Raw genomic sequence first — 21,611 nt, 5'->3', positions numbered from 1 at the left:
GCAGCTCTAACAGCCTGCAGAAAATAATTTTCATCTCCTCTGAGACAAACAGATTAACTCCCAAAGGTCTGTACTGATAGTACTGTGTTCTGTGTGCCACTATTAATTCTCATTCCTGCTCACCCTTTAATGTGCTTTAAAAAAAGATTCTCTTGAATTATTTTGAAAAAGAACAGAAAAATTCTCTCTAATACTTATCCATCAACGGACACCACTGAATCAGACTTTCTGATAGTTATCGCATTAACATTTGTTGGACCTTGCTGTGTGCAAGTTTGCGACTCCATTCCCTACATTATGTAACAGTGGACACATCACTTAATTATCTGTAATGTATTTTGGGAAGTTTTCAGTCATAAAAGAGACAATATGAATGCAAAGTATTTTTTAAACCTCTCATCCATGAACTTTGCTCACTTCTACTCTTTAGAAAGTGATTGATTTATACTTGTTACTTCTCTGTGGGGATCAAATTCCTAATAGCAATGTTTGTTGACTTCTGCAGAAGGTAAGAATGTACTGCTGTGTGACAGAACAGAGCCACACTGCAAAAACAGGTTATATTTTAATAGGAATGTTAATTTCATTTCAAAATGGCACTTTCCTGAAATGTATCTTCTTTGAAGTTTCCTTTGAGAGAAGGAGCAGTTGCATGATTCATTCCCAATCCAGAAAATCAGAACTTATAAATTATAAATCTATAATTTACTGAATTATAAATATAAAGTTGCTTGTTTGGCTAAAAATCTGCAAGTACACTAGTATCCAAAGAATCCACAAAACCTTTTGTCTTAAAAGCATTTTGCCTGGTTCTATAGTTTGTCAATACTTACTAAATTCAAAACAAATTTTAAATTGAGAAATGTTTTATAATGTAGCCAACCGATATATTTGGTCAAAACTGATACTAAAAAGAGGATTTTACAATGCAACAAATTGATCTAATATTAACTCACCAGATATAATAGTTTTGCAATGGCAAAATATCTCTCCCTAAGATTTCTGGTTGCAATCAGGTATAACAAAATGTTTTGAAAGTTCATTAAACTCCATTCATCACTGTCCATTCTATTTCAGATTGTTACATAGAAAGAGTAATCTTTCTCCTTTTTACAGTGAGAATTCATTGTTAATTTTGCTATAAAAGAACAATTTCATATAAATCTGTCTGTCATGTCATGGTCAGTATCACTTTGGATGTAATTTATAGGATTCATCTGTGCCCTAAAAATGTTGTTGCAGAACTAAGTATTTATTGGACTGGAACTAATATGAAAATATTTAAAATATTTTGCCAATCATCTTTCATTTGAAAGCTTTTAATTAACTTCTATATATTAGTTCTAATTCACTAAAGTTGTACCAGCTATCCAAACAAGAGCTTTTTATTCATTATATTAATAAAAATTTTTGCAGTTTTAATTAAATAGTCCAATTGGAAGAAGTGGAAAATATTCTCTTGGAGTTCGCACCGATGTTTATCCCTCAATCAATACCTAAAAATAGATTATTTGCCCATTACTTTATTTTGTTGGTTTTTGGGACTGCTTGCTTTTTAAATCTACGTGTGATTAATTTAAATTCCATCAAGCCAATCTAAATATTTAAATATTAATAGCTGAGAAAGAAGCTGTAATCTATCTCCTTTTACTATGAGAATAGCAATTATAGATAGGCAGTTAAACATATTTGTTCTGACTGGAACCTGTATTGAAACTACCACTCATCGATCAGCAGCTGCTATACCTCTGCAGCATTATTGGAAATATGATCCAAGCTGTACCTGATCTGGCAGTACTTGATGCCTGCAGTTGGCAGCTTGGAAAAAAATTAGATCCATTGCTATAATTTACTGACCACATGAAACATAATTCATAATATCAAGGCATCTAACAGCATCTATTGTTAATTAGACTACCCTTTCACATTTAGGTTTATAATAATGTTTTTTCGTGGCAAGTTGCTGCAACTGTGAACTAATAACAGCATAGCTCAGTAAATAGGCATCTAGAAAATGAATGGAGTGGGAAAGTAACTGTGTTTGGCCTTAAATAATCAAATTGAATGATTACGAAATACACAGAGAAAGCTCAAAGAAGCAAGTCCAAATTAGAAAGAGTGAGTCAATGTCAAGTCAGGTATAGAAAAAAGAGGGACAATAGGACTGGATAAAGAGAGAGAGGAATAAAGGAAATGTGAAAAAATAAAAGTTGTTCTTAACATCTCCAAAATCAATTAAAACCTGAAGGAATCAAATTGTATATTTGTACCAGCTAATTTTCATATCAAGGAGATTACTAGAAGTAATTACACATCACATTGCTGGAATGGCATTTGAACTTGTTGTAATTGGTGTAATTTATACATATCTTGCAAAAGCAGCAACTTCATGCCATTTAATAAACTCGAAAGGTGAAGAAACCAACTAGGGTCCATCTTTGTAAACTAATGATGATGCAGAACACATGGACCGCAACATCTGGATAAGGGTGTTTAATAGTATATGTACCCCCTTATCTGGAGTTGTTGTACCATTTGCACATAAATTATCACACGCAACATTAGATTCATAGTGATTTTGATAGCAAATGTTTAAGCATCAACAGAAATACAGGCACGTCCATAACAGAAATGACAACTCCATTCACAAAATAGCAATACAGTGCTTCCTGATCAATAGTTGCCCATTGGCAATTGGGAAAACTGTCATGATTTCAGCAAAGTCTTGCAAATGAAATAAAAATAGGACTTTGGTTTACGCTGACCAAGAAGAGTTAACATTCCTACACCCAACCATCCCCAACCCTACCCATTCTCTTTGTAGGTGTTGGAGGATGATGCAGAAAATGTGCACTAATGATATATGATGGAGGGATGAATTGGTCACAATCTATTCATTCCATCCACAATCAAAAGTAACTAAGCCTTGCTGGGTAGCAGAAATTCTGTTCAAAATTAATTAAATGTCTATGGTAGGATTTCAATTCTTGGGATTTGCAATGTGGCACACAGATTTAGATACAACATTCCTTGAAGTCAGAACTAACTCCTGAAAATTACAATCCTGGTGAAAATGCTGTATTTTTCTACTTACAATGCAACTGTCAGTCAAATGGATCAATAAATAACCAGTGATCATGAACTGTTAAAATTACTCAAGAGCTTAACAAGGTATACTAATCTCAGAGAGAGAAAAAAATTATGGAATACATATAATGATTTTAATTTAGTTATGTTAATGGTATTCCAGTTACAACCACTTATTTCAAAGACTGTTTCATGTGCACACTGTTTAAACTGTACAACTCAACACATACAGTATGTGCAAATGATGTATTAAGTTCAAATGCTGATGTCCATTTTAATTCCTAAACCATCCTGGCATGTTTTACATTTGCACATATTAACATTCATACTCATATTAATAAATACAGAAAATATCAAGGAGGATTAAACTGGGTGGCATTATAAACTATGAACAAGATAGAACTGCCGTCTGAATCTTGCAATGTGATTAGTCTTGGACCAAGTTCTTAATTCCCATTAGCTGATGGCCCGTGTTCAGAACTGTGAGAAGGTGTGATGTCTCTGTGTTTCATTTTCAGGTGGAAGACTGGGGTTTATTTGTATAAGCAATTTCTTTGCATATAGAAAATGCATATTTCTCTTGCTATTTTCTTCTCTTTTCTCACTTTCTTACCCTATGTTGTATTGGTACTCAATCTCAGACCACTAGCTCTTTGACTGACAGCTTTTTGAAAAAGTTAGCATAAACATGAGGGATGAAATGGTTGACTGGTGTGACAAGTTTTGTTTGGCTATTATTTTTGCAATAGATGAACAGCTACATATACAATGGTTAAATAAATAAAGATGTATATGGTTATCCATTTTCTCAATGAGAATATATAACAAGATTGCTGCTCATTGTAAATATATTTTCTGTGATCCGAATATCCATCAGCCAATTTAAAAAGAATCTCGCAGTCACATGCAATCCTTTTGCAGTAGTGTTCTTTGAATTTTCCTTCTACTCTAAACTGTTGAAGTTTGCTATATTGTATTAGAGAATGATAAGTAAGTAATCTTAGTTACAATTAAGTGACAAGTCATATTCTTTCTTGATAGCTGCTTTTGGTTAGACATCTTTTGTGTTTGATGATAACAATCAATAATGTATTATTCAAATCATATCAAGTTATTGTTGATTAGGATGAACGTACTCACTTTAATTAACATATTAAATACAGCAATGGTTAGTGTTGTAGTCATAGAGTTATACTGTATGGAAACAAGTCCTTCACCCCAACTCATTGTTCAAGTTTAATATCGGTAGTTTTAAGCATGAGAAGTGATAAGATCTAAGCAAGGGGTGTTTGATTGCCTTCACTGGCAATGGATCCTAACAGCCTGTCTTATCTATAAGAAGTGCCTACCTAGCAAGAATGGTCACAATCGTGGAGCTGGAAGGCAATTGATTCGACCTCTTTGCAACAGCAGAGATTGAATCAGACCTTTGAAGTAGCTAACACTGTGAAACACAGAATAGAAACTATTGCTCTTTAGAAATTGTAGCTTTTTTTTATTCTAAAGGTCTTGTAGTATGGCTCTTAATTTAATGTAGCTGTAAATTTATCTGCAATTGTGAATCACTAGGTGTAGTACTCACAAGACAATTACTCACTCAACCAAAGCTGCACTAAAATGTGTGCCCTTTTCCATCATTGAGTGTTGCTGCTATTTATAATGCAAAGAAACCAGGTAGCTTTTGAACAAAAGTTAATTGGATCTGTGTTCCACAGCTGGGTCGCTAACAGCTCTCAACTCTTAATTCAAAGTAAGGGATGGGCAATACATGACAGCATTGCCAAAAGTGTCCGCAAGGCATGAGTGAATTTGAAAAATCTGAATTCCCACCAGGACAAACGTTTATCTTCGCTCAGTACTCAACTAATGCAGAAACCATAAAGGCAGAATCTTTCAACATAGCTCACTAATGTGAAAAAAAGATCCATAAAGAAGAAATCCAATGGATATTCAATAAATGCATAGAATGAACATTAACCAATATACAGACATATCCAGACAATTGTCAATTCCTGTAGTCTGAAAAATTTAGAAGAGACTAGTTTGGAAGCTGCATTGTTTCTTCTTTATTGTACCCCAAAGATTGTAATCAGTTATTCCCATTCCTCTGATTTCTCAGGCACTTAAGAAAGCATTATGCTAGAAATTTTTTAAAAACTACTATACCCTCTTTTCCGACACCTTACAAAATTGAAACTACGGAAAAAATTTTAGGTCTTAATCCTTATCAGAAGGGCTTGATAGCAATAACTTATGATTTAATTATGAAAATACGTCTAGAATCATTAGACAAAATTAAGAATGAATGGAAAAGTGAACTCCAGACATCTATACCTATAGAGACTTGGAAGAAAATTCTTCATTTAGTTAATACATCTTCAACGTGTGCCAGACACTCATTGATACAGTTTAAGGTAGTCCACAGGACCCATATGTCCAAAGATAAGTTAGCTCGTTTTTATAACCATATAAATCCTATATGTGATAGATGTAAATTGAATGTGGCTTCTTTGACACATATGTTTTGGTCCTGTCCTCTTCTGGAAAAATATTGGAAAGACATTTTTAACATTATTTCAAATGTATTGAAGATTGATTTACAACCTCACCCTATCACTGCAATTTTTGGATTACCAAGGATAGAGTCTGGCCACTTATCTGCTTCTGCTAACCGTATGATTGCTTTTGTTACATTAATGGCCAAACGATCCATTTTGCTTAAATGGAAGGATCCAATACCCCCTACTACTTTTCAATGGTTTTCTCAAACTATATTATGTTTAAACTTGGAAAAAATTAGGAGTGGTACTGTCGATCATTCGCTTAAATTTGAAGATATTTGGAGTCCATTTATTCAATATTTTCACATGATGTAGATCCCCTTTCAATAACTTTCCAACTTGGAGGAATGGACTTGACAACATAATATTGCTCTGTTTCTACTGAGAAACTTTAGCCCAGTTTTTTTTCTCTTTTTTTGTTGTTTGTTTTTTTAAATTTTTTTTTGTTTAGTTTATATTGTTTACAATTTTTCTTATTGATTTGGGTTTCTTTTTAAATTTATATAATAAAAGGAAAAAAAAGCATTATGCTGAAGGAGAAAGGTCATTATGTTAATCCAGTGCTGATTCTGCAAAAAGCAGTTTATAAACATAACGCATGAGCAGAACAAATGTAATCTTTCTTTCCAGAAGTACCCGCACTAGCAACCAAGGGCAACAATAACTGGGGTATTTCCAACTGATAGGTGTTGTTTAATGATACTAACTGTTAGTTCAGAACTTCCCATCAGTGGTTCCAGCTGAGAGTACTCTATTTATATTGCCTGTTTACAAATCCATTACTTTCAGTCAGAAGAGATCTCTGTGTATGTTTTGCTTCCAACCAGTAAATACCAAATGATAAAGCCAAGGGATGAGAATTCAAATTATCAAATATTTAGACAAACAATACTTAACTTGAAAAATCAATGCCCTTGAGCAGTTTTTAAGCTTGCAAGTATTTTCTGAATCTGACTCTGAAGGGTGTCAATTCCAGGGGGTGTGAAATGGCCTTCTCAAAGAGTTTTTTGTTGTTCTATTTTGAATCATGCAGGATTGAATTCAAGAGCAATGTCAGTATCAATACCAGTACCAATACCAATATCTCTTTCCCAGGGTCAAAATGTCTAATACTAGAGGGTGTGCATTTAAGGTGGAGAGGGGGCAAGTTCAAAGGAGAAGTGCAGTGCAAGTTTTTTCACACAGCGAGTGCTGGGTGCCTGGAATGTGCTTCCAGGGGTGGTAGTGGAGGCAGATACGATAGAGGCGTTTAAGATAGGCACATGAATGTGTAGAGAATGGAGGGATATGGACATTGTGTAGGTAGAAGGGATTAGTTTAGTTAAGTCTTTAATTACTAATGTATTTAGTCTGGCACAACATCATGGGCTGAAGGGCCTGTTCCTGTGCTGTACTGTTCTATGTTCCATGATCAACTTTGCACTACCATGAAGAGTGGTTTAAATTCACACCATGATGGTAATCTGATTGAGAGTTTGCGACGACATTAACTGAAAACACAAAACTAAAGCAAATATATACTCCTAGTCTAAATTCTGGAGTTAGAGTTACCTAAGAAGAGTTTACTTACTCTTCTTAAGTTGATGAATACTGTTTTCATATCAAAGATTATTTCACATTGTATGCTGTTCCTGTAAATGTCACATTTATTTCTTGCAACACTTAATCTATCACACTGGAGTGAAAACAACCATATTGTTTAGAAACAGCAAAACTCCCATCCCACCTTAACAATGCAAGTAACCTGGTAGCATTTGGAGTTTTTTGTAGTTTCCGTTATCAGTTAAACTAAGGTCTGATGGAGAGTATTAAGATAATTAGTGACTGGATGGCAGTAATAAAATTTGATGTAAATTAAAAGTGGGCTAATTACAGTACTGGAATATTCCTCTGATTTCTTTGAAGACAATGCCTGCTTTGAAAAAAAAATAAGGGCATGTGGTCCAGGACTTTGTGTGTGTGTGTGTGTGTGTGTGTGTGTGTGTGTGTGTGTGTGTGTGTGTGTGTGTGTGTGTGCACGCGCGCGTGTGTGTTACTTAGGGAAAAAGAACTTGCACTTAGGTGGTCCCTTTCATTGCCTTATGGCATTTTAAAGCTGTGTATCCCTAACAAATTACCTTTGAAGTGTAATCACTTTTGTAATGCAGTAAATTTTGCAGATAATTTGCACTTGGCAAGGCCCTAGAGACAACAATAGAATGACCAAATAAAATCTGTTTTAGGTATTGTTTGAGGAATAATGAAAGAACACCCATAAGAACCTTACTGCTTTTCACCTTGTGCCTTTGGATCTTTAACATCCGCAGGAGAGAAGAGGAACTTAAGTTTAATATCTCAGTTAAGAGTTAGAACCTCTTCAAATGCTTTCAGGTTACTTGTTATTGCTAGGGTGAGATGGAAGTTTTGTTGTTTCTAACCAATATGGATGTAATCAACTAAGTGTGAAGGATTAAGTGTGGCAGGACATAAATAGAGAAACAGCACACAAGCTGCAATAATTTTGATATGAATATATAGAAGACAGTATCCTGTATCTTAAAAAGAGTAAGCCAACTTCAGAGGTTAGACAGGAGTATTTATTGCTCACATAAAAGACCGCTGAAAGAACTCAGTGGGTCAGTCATCATCAATGGAGACAGACGGATGATCAACATTTCAAGTCGAGATCCAGGAACAAGACTGATGCAGGGTCTCAACCTGAAATGTCTCTGCTGACATATAACACACTGCTGCTCACAGATGCATTGATGGAGCCCAACAAAGGTCAAACCGGAAAGTGGGAAACCTTCCAGTTTTGCATTTTCTGCAAGAATGGCATTTTGACTGCATTGTGAGTCTCCAAGAACCATGGACATTCAGGAAACACACTTGTACCTTACAGGTAATACCTGGCAACTTCATGTCATTAATGCTCTTTGCAAAAGGAGCTTCAGGGTACTCTCTTCTTCAGAATCCAATTTAGGTTCCACTCCCTTCTCTGGGGGTTGGGAGATGGGGGAAGAGTATTTGATAGCCCCTTCTCATCACCCACCTATGACCCCCCCCCCCCCCCCCCCCCCCCCGGTCACTGGAGCACACAAGTATCCCCTACAAACTCCCTGGTAGCTATTTTTTTGTGGTGCAACCCTTTAAGGGCTACTTCCTGACATCAGAGCTGTGAGGAAAGGTGGAGAAAATACTTGGGTGCTTGCTCAAAAGTTCTTCTCCTGTTTTGCACTCACTTCCAATTTGTTAACCACTTCTGTTCTTGAAGGATTTCTTCTATCATTTCCAGCCACAGAGGGAGAACCTGCTGAGACTACTAGAGGGTGGGATGGTTGGGATCCCAATTTGAGTGACCCTATGTGAGGTTTATGGTACAGAGTTGTACTGCACTCTGCCGACAAATAGGGAGAAATGGGCCTTGCCTTTTAAGTAGTGTCCAGTTAGTGTTAGTAAAAGCTGTATTTTTCTGTGAGTGAACAGCACCCTTCTTATTAACATAAGGATCCTGCCAGAATCAAATGTTGCGCATTGCAGCATGTTTTGTGTTCACTGGATGCCAAAAAAAACATTAGGCCAAGAGTATACCATTCTGATATTAAATCCCCTTTATTAGTCACATGTACATCAAAACACACAGTGAAATGCATCTTTGCGTACAATGTTCTGGGGTCAACCTGCAAGTGTTGCCACGCTTCTGGCGCCAACATAGCAATACTCACAACTTCCTAACCTGTACATCTTTGGAATGTGGGAGGAAACCGTAGCACCCAGAAGAAACCCACGCAGTCCTGGGGAGAACATACAAACTCCTTACAGACAGCGGCGGGAATTGAACCTGGGTCGCTGGCGCTGTAATAGCACTACGCTAACCGCTACACTACCGTGCCTGCCCAAATGTATCCAATCTGCATTAATGTAAAATATGTCTGTGCAATCCCAGCGTATTGATTGTTGGACAGCTGATTTTTCTGGGCCAACATTTCAGACCAATGAGCTTTTGTTGAGTATTCTTAGCATCTTTAGCATTTGCAGAATTCTAGCATTTGCAATATTTGGTTTTTAATCCATCGTCAGGTCTCTGGAGTGGATATTTAATCTATAACATTTGTTTCAGAATTAAGAATTTTTCCATTGAGCTAATGTAAAGAGCTGTCAGATTAATGAATTATCCATCATAATTCATCATCAATGAATAATCAATATCCATCATATGCTGTAAATATCTTACTGCAGAAAACAGGGAAGCTAATAATGTAAAGCACATCAAGATATTCAATATACCATATTGGATGTAAGGAACTCTGGTTGGGGATGTTTCAATGGAAAATAATACATTTTGAGGACTGCATTGAACGCTGTTCTTAAAAATAGTCACATTAGTTTCTGTTTTGAAAGCAATGAGAAGTGTACCCAAATGCACTTTAAAATGCTCTGATTAGTCTACCCTTCAAACAACTCACCTCATTTTCAATCAACTGATTTTTTTTGTGGGGTGTAGGTTCAGCTGATTTAACCCAAAATGCCCTGGAGTCTAGGTTCAAATCCAGCAGAAAATTTCATTTTATTGTTTGTCAAGCCGTTTTGAACGGAAAATAACAAATTTATGAGAAACATAATAGACAATTTTGCCAACTGTATTTTTGATCTGATATTGATTTTCTTCCATTTTTACAAAAATACAATTGTACGGCGTCTTCCTCAATAAAAGCAATAAAACTTGGATGATAAATCGGGAAATTCACAGCCTGTGCCAGGTCAGAACCTTTGAGCCACTTGTTGCGAATGAGAACGTGGACCATTCCCTGCAAATTAATGAACGGGGGGCGGGGAGGGGGGAATTTTAGTAACCATATTCTTCACTTTCCCCTTTTCCTCTTTAAAGAACACTGGTTGGAGGTTGCGCATTTGTGTTCATCGCGCCAGCTTGCACACTAATAGCCTTGCGATCGATTGAACACCAAAGAACGTTACTGTTACTGCACTCAAAAGCCATTAACCTTTACTGAACCCAATAAACGTTCTAACAGATGAAGGGCACGCTGACACCATCCCGCTCTACTTTGAAACGGCTATTGGACGTCATGTTAGTCGAGCAAATTTACCTTTCCTGGAGGAACGTTGAACGTGACATTTGGGATTTTCTAATGAAAATATTTGATGTCATGGTTTTGAATTTAAAACTTGGACGAGAACAGTGGAAGGAAAGTTTCTGAAGTTTATGTAAGGGATTGGTATAGAAATAAAAAGGGATGGTTGGTTGTTCAAGAGAACATCTCCTTGATCTGTTGTCTTGAATTTCTACTTCAAAGACGGCCTCCTGCGATAGTTAGCACCCAAGCGCAAAGTACAGGAATAATAGAGGAAACCACCTAAGGTCAGACATTGCTGAAGATATTGTTGTGTTCCAATAACTGAGGGGATTAAAATACAGCAGGAGCGGACACCTTTTGAAAATGCAATCCGCACACGAATGTAAAGGTTTGCACTGTTTTATTGTTGTACACAGTTTGTTTTTTATGATGAATAAAGTCTATTTTGGATTTTTAAGAAAATCATATGTGAGATTCCAACGCAGGCATGAGGATAGCACGTAGACCCGCAAACAATTCAAACTGTGCTTCTACTTTTACATTTGTCAAGATCTGAGCTTGCAGTTCAGGCCTCCTGTCGACCGCAGTGTTCCCACGAAGTAAGTATCCGGCTCCTTCTCTCAAACATTCCAGACCATTTATCCCATTTAAACATGGAATGCTCCCAGCTTTGGCATTTTCATGAAGTCTTATAAAGCCACCAACCCCCTACCGCTATGAGGTCGTTCCGATGCTTAGGAATTGTAACAAGGGGATTATCTCCTTTTGTTCGTGTTTTACATTTGAGTGACAAAAGTATTCTCGGCAGGGTTTCAGTAAGTGGGACAGCCTCATCTGACGTTCTCGCCTTGACGGGGCTTCATCACCTCCAACAAACTGCTCTCGTTTTGCTCGCGTGTCTTCCCCCGTCACCCCCATTAAAAACAAAGGGAGCCCACACCTCCCACTGCTGCCATAACCCCAGATGTTCCTGCTGGTCACAAATGGCTACAGAGTTACCAAACGCTAAATTTCAATACAGCCAAACGCTGCATTTGAAGGAAAACGAATAACAGCACAAATGAGTTCTCAACGTGAAACTACAAACTACTTTTAAAATGTTTACAAAAGTCACGTACGCGGCATCCCTTCCATCCTTGAAAAAGTATGATAGTTCTGCAACGATTGGACAGAGCAATTAAAATGCAAGAACAATGATATTTGGATATAGTTTCATAAGTCTTTTTTTGTTGTAAATTACACTTCGTTATCATTTGTGGCTCAAGATAAGTGAGAGGATGCACATGCGGTTTTTTTTTACTGCTGTTGAAGAATCGTTTTTTTAAAGGTGACACGACTTATTCAGCAAAAGGTGACATTCCTAACCAAGCACACACCAGGCCGCGTCCTGCTGCTCATTGTCTATTATACGGCTAATGATGTAAACAGTTAGCGCAATCCGACTTGTGAACGATTAACAATTTGTTCACCTCCTACAATGTGACGGTTGTGTTGTAATCACATTCTCCCACCCAAAATGTCCACAGATGTGCATAACTACGACCACCGGGCTCCAAACACACCGTAACCTCGCACTATGCCGCTTCTCCAATCCACGACCCATGGTTTGGTGGTGACAGAACTACAAGTGCGGATCCACCCGGGATGTGAACCTCAAAATAACTTCAAACGGACACACCGTTTATATTATTATTCTAGTACTGGATATATATTTGGCGTTACAATATATCTGACGTGGGTATAATAACTTTCTGCTGCACTTGGGCAATAGATACATGCTACAAAAAAGGGAAAGGAGTTGAGGTGTTAGGAAAACTCTTGTTCGGATGTTCATTGATCGTTCTACGGCTAATTTTTGAAATCGAACTCTGAAGCTAGATCGCTGTTTTTCAGTTATATCTATCTGTTCCTATCAATAACCAGACATCTTAACTCAAGCTGCTGGCATGAATAATTAAACATTTAAAATTCCTACTGAATGCGGACAATAAAAAAGGCAAACTGCACTTTTGTTACAGTTTAGTAGCATTAAAACTTCAACCACTCTTCAATGTACACTGTCCATTTTGTCGGTAGCATAAGCTTTTTATTAGCTTCACACTTATGCAGAATCGCTTGAATATCATATAAATCCATGAAGCTTTTTTATTGCGCGTGATTTTATAACTTACACATTTTACACTGAGAAACTTAAATGTCAGAAGAAAAACGCTGCAAAATTTGTGAAACCGTAAGTTCTTTATTATAATTGCAATTTGACAAAGTGGTAACATTACAACAAAATATAACACACCACCTCGATATGCAAAATCTGAAAGTGGCGCTGATCATCAGCAAATTCCAGTAAAAGTAACGCACAAAATATCCTGACAGTTGCATTCCCGTAGTTGCAGCTACCTCGTCTGAAGAAACTGTATTAATTAACGTGATAACTGAAATTTAAATAGTTGCGTTAGTGGACTTGCAGAATTCTATCACCAGAGAAATCTCCAGTAAAATAATTTTCTCTAAAGAGTATGCTCAAATTTTTGTGGTTAAATCTATTGGCTCCAAATACCACATTCTCGTCATTGTTTTCCAAAAAGCACTCTTTTTTTTATTTCAACCTAAACTAAATCAAATCCTCAGTTTTAGAGCAATACTCGTCAACTCCAAGCATTTGAGATTTGTCATATATATAAAAACAAACATATTCTAAGTTTGTTGGCCGTGGCTGCAAACAATAAAAACAAACAGCATTTGGCCGACTTTGGAAGATTTGGATTGGCCAATGGCCTTCCTATTTGCATGCAATGGCTAATAAAACCCTTGAAGGCCCAGAATTGCAGTCACACCCAGAGGGGTACTTCAATGAGAGTTCGCACCCTTTTGTTAATAGGGGTGCGTCGAGACACAAGTCCTGCCAGTTCTCGGCGCTGCCAAGAATTATTTGAACATTTCACTAGTGAGGTCCTCGAGTGCATGATGACCAGTGAAAGAGGCAGAAATAACTCTGCTGCCCCAGCACCTGCTCCATTCCCCGGACTCCCCGGACTCCCCTGCCTCCTCCTCCTCGTACTTTTAACCGCCCCGAGAGCCGACTGTTTAACGGTCAAATACTCCATCTACGAGGAGGAGCCGCCGGGCACCGTGATCGGAAACCTGGCGGCAGACCTACAGCTGGAGGCGGCGGGCACCTTCCGCCTGATGCACAAGTCCAACTGGTCTCTGGTGGAAGTGGGCGAGAGCGACGGGCAGCTGAGGGTCGGGGGCCGCATCGACCGGGAGCAACTGTGCCGCCAGCAGCAGGCGGGAGCCGAGCCCGAGGCCGAGCCGTGCCTGCTGCCCTTCGACGTGGTGAACCTGTCCGGGGACAAGTTCGTGCTGATCCGCGTTGAGCTGCGAGTGCAGGACATCAACGACCACGCCCCCGAGTTCGGGCGCCCGGAGCTGCGGGTGGAGATCAGCGAGAGCTCAGCGCCGGGGACCCGCGTCCCGCTGGAGCCGGCGCTCGACGCCGACGTGGGCGCCAACTCGCTGCAGAGGTACCGGCTGTCGCCGAGCCGCCCGTTCGCTCTGGAGCTGCGGAGCGGCGCCGACGGGCTGCGGCGCGCCGAGCTGGTGCTGGTCGAGGCGCTGGACCGCGAGAGCCAGGCCGAGTTGGTGCTGCAGCTGGAGGCCGAGGACGGCGGCAGCCCGGCGCGGACAGGGGCGGCCCGGCTCCGGGTGCAGGTGCTCGACTCCAACGACAACAGCCCGGCCTTCGAGCGCGCCTCGTTCGCCGTGGAGCTGCGGGAAGACGCGCCGCCCGGCTCGCTGCTGCTCCAGCTCCAGGCCGCCGACCCCGACCTGGGCCCCAACGGCGACGTGGTCTACAGCTTCAACCCGCAGCTCGCCGCTGCCGCCCGCCGCCTCTTCCACCTGGACGCGCGGTCGGGCCGCCTGAGCCTGGCCGGGCCGCTGGACCGCGAGAGCAGCCCGAGCTTCGAGCTGGAGGTGCGCGCTCACGACCGCGGGGCCCCGCCGAGCGCCGCCGCCGCCTGCACCGTCACCGTGCGCGTCCTCGACGTCAACGACAACGCGCCCGAGATCGGCATCGCGCCGCTGGCCCCGGGCGGCGGCGGCGGCGGCGGCCTGGCCTACATCAGCGAGGCGGCGGCGCCGGGCAGCCTGGTGGCGTTGGTCAGCGCCTCGGACCGGGACTCGGGCGCCAACGGCCGCGTCTCCTGCGCGCTGTCCGGACACGAGCACTTCGCGCTGCGGCCGGCCTACGGCTCCAGCCACATGGTGGTGACGGCGGCGGCGCTCGACCGCGAGCGGGCCGCCGAGTACAACCTGACGCTGGTGGCCGAGGACCTGGGCGCCGAGCCGCGCCGCACCGTGCGCGCCCTCACCGTGCGCCTGGCCGACGAGAACGACAACGCGCCCGCCTTCTCCCGCCGCCTGTACCGGGTGTCGGTGCTGGAGAACAACCAGCCCGGCGCCTACCTGACCACCGTGGTGGCCCGCGACCCCGACCTGGCCCACAACGGCCGGGTCACCTACCGCTTGCTGGGGCCCGGCTCGGCGCTGGCCTCGGTCGACCCGGCCACCGGCGCCATCTACGCGCTGCGCTCCTTCGACCGCGAGTCGCTGGCCGAGGCCGAGCTGCTGCTCCAGGCCACCGACGGCGGCTCGCCGCCGCTCAGCAGCTCGGCCACCGTCCGCCTGGCCGTGGCCGATCGCAACGACAACGCGCCGGTCATCACCCACCCGCTGCCGGGCAACGGCTCGGCCTGCGTCATCGCGCTGCCCGGCGACGCCGGCGCCGGTTACCTGGCAACGCGCGTGCGGGCCCGGGACGCCGACGAAGGGGTGAACGCGAGGCTGAGCTTCCGGCTGCTGAGCGGCGCCCAGGCCGGGCTCTTCAGCATCGACGGCGGCAGCGGGCAAATCCGGCTGGGCCGCCGGCCGCTCGGCCTCGGGGCTCTGCGGCTGGTCGTGGCCGTCAGTGACGGCGGCTGGCCCGCCCTGTCCGCCACCGCCACTCTGCAGTTCGTGGTGGCGGCGGCGGCCGAGGCTCCCGGGGGCGGCGCGCCGCTGCGGCCGGGGAAGCGGAGCTGGGACACGTCGTTGGTGGTCATCGTGGTGCTGGCGGGCGGCTGCGCGGCCCTGCTCACCGCCATCGTTGGAGTGGCGGCGACGGGTAGGAGTGGCGGGAAAGCGACCAAATTGGTGGAGACGGCGCCAGTGCCCGCAGAGTGCCGGGCCGCCCCCGCGGGGGGCCGCAGGCGAAAGGAAGCCTCCGAGCAGAGGGACGGCGAACTTGAGGTCGGCGACTTGCTGCTGAATTCGGCTCCTTCCCCGACCGAGAGTGAACTGGAAGTTGATGGGTCTCGAAATTCGGAAGATCTGAGCAATCTCGAATTGGATCCCAAAGTGGCTGGTACCAATGGAGAGGTAATTGGCAATGAATTTGCAATGAAATGCATGGGTAAATGTTTCACGTTAAGTTTTCCAATTGAGAATTTAATATTTAATGTTTTGTTCCTGATGATGGGGAGCACAACCATTCGTTTGTAAAGTTGGTTGAGTACAGGTTACTTTGAATATGTTTCTTTAAGTTTACAATGGCTGCGCATTGGAATTGGGACGTTTTCAATTTCGAACGTCCCAAATATATTGTAGTGGGACTTATTGGGTTGTGATGGTGACTGTGTTGGAAACATGACAGTCAGTTTGTATCCACTTGTCATTACCAACTGCAGAAAGGTAATGGCTAAGTAATCCCGAATTTTATTGTTCAAGGAATAAATATTTCAAGGCATCACAATGAAGTAGGTTGGAGATTTGGTATGAGATGATGTAGAATGGCGTCATAAGTGTCACTGTTATTTGCAGCATTATGGGTAGGTCTGGGTCAGGACCAGTGAGCCCTACTGCAGGGTCTCTACAGATGATCTTTTTTTTTGAGATCATCTTGGAGCTAAGTGGTGACAGCATATGGCGTATTGTTCTCAAAAGACTTAAGTGAGGCAAGTGGGTGTGTCAAAAAGGAACCCTGACCACTAAACTCTTACCTCCAAACCTTGAAATGACAAAGCTGCATCTCCAGCTTTACCATCTGTCAAAATTGTCAAGATTTTTCCAATATTCCTGATGTTCAGTAATATTTAAAAGGAAAATTAAGCAACTTTGTTTTAAATTTAAATAAAATCACAAACTCAAAGTTAATTTACTGCAAATGCAAATAATTAAAAAGAATAAATTAGATTTTATTTCTTCAGCCTGGCATACAATTCAAGAGGAATGGACTTGTGAATTTTGCATCAGAGCTAATCTAGTGTAGGATCAGAGAGCAGATTCCCTTGGACAATATCTAGACCAGTGGGATTTTCCATTGCAAAGTATATCAGAAGGTCAAGTATTGACAGAGCAGAAGGGAAAATATTAATGTTCAAGGTAAAATTGAATAAATCAACAACTTGTTCTTTTCACTGATAATGTTATTATTGGGTGGCAGTGCAAAATACGCAACAGCAAATTGGATCCTATAGGATTTTCTTTTTCTTTAAATAAAATCAGATGAACTATTAAAGTTGCTGCTGATTATCTGTTGCCATTTTTACATTGCTGTCCAAGATAAATTTAATACTGGAAATGTTTAGCAGGTTAGGCAGCAGGTGTAGAGAAATAAACAGAATTAATACTGCAAGTTGAAGACCCTTCATCAGAACAGGGAAGGAATATTCATTTTCAAGACACATTTAATCTTCAATTTGCTTATCTGTTGTATAATTGGAGTGGAACTTCTTTTGTAATTTTGGCACAGTGAAAAGTATTTTTTTCTTGCAATAAGACTAATGTTGCAATGAGGAAATAATGTTCCCAGAGAAAACTAAACTTGTGATGCAATAGACTGCCATGCCTTGTTTAAAATTTGCTAAAAAAATCCTTAACAGTATAACAGATACGTTTGCAAACACACAAATATACAGAGCACTCTCCTGGTAGATTACTTTTCATTTGCGAGCCGTGCAGTGTACTATGGTACGGCTTAAACTATGGCCACAAAGTTTTTGATGAGTGCACCCTTGAGTGGACACAATAACCAAAAGTTTCAGACAGTCCATTGCCAAACCCAAGAACATCATGGAGCCTGCCTGGTTTGTAGAAAGCCTTTATTCCTTAAGTGGATCTGAGATATCTGGAACTTGGCAAACAGTAGCATTACAGAAATTATTTTCTGGTCAATCATGCTAAATTGTTTATATAGTTGTGTTGGTGTGTTTTACTTAATTGACTTCAAGGCAGAGTACAAAGCACAAATGTAATTATACAGTGCTACTGACTAGGAATGAATTTCTAGCCAACTATGACCTCCAATAATTAAGTATTGAAGGAATGAGACTCCATGCTCGTAAAAGTTAACTTCCACTCCAAGGAGCTATAGCTAGATAACTTGAACAGCAGACTTAAAGATTTCGCCATGTGAAAATGATTTCTATCCAATTTATATGTTAACAATATGCCAATATCCACCTCAAGCATAAGGCAGACAGCAATTTTCAGTTGTTTTGGGGAATAGCATTGGATCTTATTGTGGCTTATGTGGGAGAGTTTTCTTCATTTCTTTTTTGTTCATGAATTGTCTTGCTCTAAATGTGTGCTGTTGTAGTCAAGACAAATAAGAGATATTATACACACCGTATCTCAAAGGAAATGGGTTTAACAGGATTCAGCTGTTTGTAGTCCTATAATAATTTCTTAAGTGTATAATTTAGCCTTGTTTAATGAATGAAAGCACGATTTGGGGATATGATTCATACTGGTAAGGACTGAATATAGATTCCAACAGCATCTAATTTGAAACTGATGGAGTCATGCAGTTTCCATTGTGCAGTCATGGACCCGTGCACAGCTTGAGTGTATATTTGCTACAGTGAGTTTGTCATTTACATCTGGAAGTAATCATTTCACATTTTCTTCAGCACTGGTAACATGATTTTATATTCACAGGAAATCTTCTCTTAAGCTAATTGATATAATTACATGAAATATAATTTAGTGATTTATAATGTTTAAATTATTTGTGCTCATGTTTTATTTTGTTTGTTTTAGAGCTTGATGTCAGAGTCTGGTCTTCATCATGGAACCTTCTGTGCAGTTGCCATTCACCAAGACAGAAAGTAAGTAGAGCATTCTAACCAATGAGTTTTTGGATTTGCATTTAAAACCATTTCCTGCAGTCAAAGATAAGTGATGATAACTAGAACATGATTCTTTTCTCCTGCTCCTCCAAAATTAATCTTCATGTTAAAGCAAAAATATATTTATTTATTTTTTATCCTGTGCAGGACTCAAGATGTATTTAGTGGAAAAGACAGCGGAAAAGGTGACAGTGACTTCAATGATAGCGATTCTGATATAAGTGGAGATGCGATGAGAAAAGGAAGTGCAGCTATTGATCAAAGACAAAATGGTAAATACACCATAAATAATTTGAAACTAATGTTATCTACCCAGAGTTAGTGTTAGTGTACCCTATACTGTTCAATTGTTGTAGTATCCCAAACCTACATTTAGCCACCTAAATTATTTTTCGTAGTTATAACTCATTGACTTTTTGAATCAGTATTTAGATCAACATTTGAATAATTTGTATGTTTCTGTTCCATTTTAGGACTATCCTGTCTTGAAGAAAACCAATTTCCTTGCAATTCTGATTCACATTATAGTTTGACCTCCCAACAAGAAGAGTGCAGCAAATCATCTCCTCAGCTCAAACAGGGCTATGTGGTTGCTTATTCTTCAATTCCTACTGCATTCTTGCATTCATCATGTGCTACCATAAATTCAGTTCTACAGGATCATCCTTTGAAATGCACTCACCAGTATGGTCATATATCAAAGTCAGGACTTCAGACTTCTGAAAAGGTTTTTTCCAGAGATTCTGGAAGGTCAGTACATTCCTTTCACCAACCAACAATGCAGAGACACAATAAAACACACTCCTCAGCAATAGGAACTTCTGGACATAGATACCAAACAAGCTATCTTAACATGGAACTCTCAGAAGTTGCTACTTCATTTTGAACTCTTGACAACATTTTAATTATTCTTACCATTGTTCAACCAGATATTCTGCTTGTATTGATACCAGCTGTCATTAATTTGCAATGCATTCAGTATCAGTTTGGTTTTCATCTTTTAGAAACCAAATGGGAGGAAGAAAAGTTGACCAGACAATATGACATATTGAAGCCTGATGTTTGCAGCTTGCAAATGGTTAGTGCAGGTAATAGTCATTTTTTAAAAAAAATCAGGATATCATGAAAGAAAAATAAATCTTGAATCCCAGAATTCTCTTTCACTCAAGTTGCTAAATTAGTTTTCAGGTGTAATGTTCTTAAATCGTGCATAATTCTTGCACATTGGTGCTAGTTCTGTATATACTTTCGTATATATTTAAAACATTTATAGTGGCAATATAATTGGACCATATGGATACAGAATAAGTGGTGCTGCAATGAATTGGTTTAAAAAGTAGAAAACAGGAAATAGTGCCTTTTTCATGGTTTTACTTTGAGAAGTAGAAAACATCAGCCATGTTTAATTACCTTTAATTCAATATTTAGCATTATAATCAGTAAAATGGAAGATACAAGACATTTTTCCCCCACTCAGAGGGAGCAGGGAAAAAATAGAACATTTCAACTAATTCTTCTCTTACGCTTCCAATGAGATTGCTGGAAGCATGAAATACATCACGTTTTATTTTCCCACTCGGCTTTAATAAGGAAACGAAAGGTTTGGGCAAATATTAAATTGGGCAAGGGATAAAGTTCTTTAAGAACTCTAAACTTATTTGTTTATGGTCTGAATTAAAATTAATCTTTTTGTAAATAAATGCCATTATTTAAGATTTTATTTGCTTTTTTGAAATTTTGTGAGGACTCGAACTGCCTTTTTGAACAAACTTTTTCTAATAAATCTGTTTTAATATGGGTTATGAAATGTGTGTTATGTTTTATTATAAATGTACGATTGGAATCATTTTCTTTTCATTGTGACTGTCTTTTACTTGCACTGGGAGGTTAACATTACAGCCAGCTCCCCACTATGCCCTAATTTGCAATTTCATTTGGTGCCAATGTTGTTTGGGCACGAATGGGAAGATAAGCGAAGAATCCTGCAATGGTTCGTATTACATGGGATGTTTATTTTGTTACTTGCAACAAGGTAAGTGATGTAGTTGTATTTTTAAGAGCAGGCGGTTTTAAGAATTTGCTTCTTGATGTAGTTTATGACTGCATTTTTGTATTTTAAAATATCCCAAAGTGCTTTACAGAAGTCTTATTTGCATCTTAGTGTCAAATTTTGTTTGATATTTGAATGATCAAAAGCTTAGTCAAAGGGGTTTTAAGGAAAGTGCAGGAGACAGAAGTAGGTTTGGAGATGGACTAACTTGACTGTTCATTTCATATTCTTTTGAGAACAACCCAAGTTCTTTTAGTCATGTTTTTGAAGTCTGCAGTGTAATGGAGGAAACTTGGCAGCCAATTTTTCACAACAATTTGCCAAAAAACATAATGACCAGGTCTTAATACTTCAGAAATAAATATTGTCCATGTACTAATTTTCATGGTCTACAAAGTAGTGCCATGGGATCGTTTGCATTCAGTTGAGAATGTAGAAAATTCTTTGTGGCTTGTTAGAAAGTCAGAGAACTAGATCTTGAGGTTGAGCAATGGAAAGTACAGATGTCAAAGTTGGACAAAAGTAACTCAATCAATGTGAGAAACCAAAATAGTTGGGGGGTTACAAAAATGAAGAAAAGCACAGAACTTGGTGGGATTTGGGTGGAAAGTTAATGAGAACTTTAAATCCTATGGCATACTGGACCAGCAAACCAATATGTGTAATATTA

At 40.3% G+C, this 21,611-nt stretch overlaps 1 protein-coding gene across 1 annotated transcript; it reads left to right on the top strand.

Annotated features, from left to right (window-relative positions):
• The first annotated feature begins 12,963 nt into the window (after nucleotides 1-12,963).
• LOC127576257 (protocadherin-8-like) lies at nucleotides 12,964-20,683 on the top strand. Its single transcript, XM_052026738.1, has 4 exons — nucleotides 12,964-16,141; nucleotides 18,803-18,870; nucleotides 19,039-19,163; nucleotides 19,365-20,683. Exons 1-4 carry the CDS (start codon nucleotides 13,511-13,513, stop codon nucleotides 19,775-19,777), a joined length of 3,237 nt encoding a protein of 1,078 aa, XP_051882698.1. The 5' UTR covers nucleotides 12,964-13,510; the 3' UTR covers nucleotides 19,778-20,683.
• Nucleotides 20,684-21,611: the final 928 nt, after the last annotated feature.

Source organism: Pristis pectinata, chromosome 11, assembly GCF_009764475.1.
Source record: "Pristis pectinata isolate sPriPec2 chromosome 11, sPriPec2.1.pri, whole genome shotgun sequence".
Taxonomy (NCBI): domain Eukaryota; kingdom Metazoa; phylum Chordata; class Chondrichthyes; order Rhinopristiformes; family Pristidae; genus Pristis; species Pristis pectinata.
The sequence above is the reverse complement of the archived record's forward strand: the minus strand, read 5'-3'. Positions and strand labels throughout refer to the sequence as shown.

Coding starts and splice junctions, on each gene's coding strand:
- LOC127576257 (XM_052026738.1), top strand. CDS start 13,511: ATGCAATGGCTAATAAAACCCTTGAAGGCCCAGAATTGCAGTCACACC. Junction 16,142..18,802: donor TGGCTGGTACCAATGGAGAG/GTAATTGGCAAT, acceptor TGTTTGTTTTAG/AGCTTGATGTCAGAGTCTGG. Junction 19,164..19,364: donor TATTGATCAAAGACAAAATG/GTAAATACACCA, acceptor GTTCCATTTTAG/GACTATCCTGTCTTGAAGAA.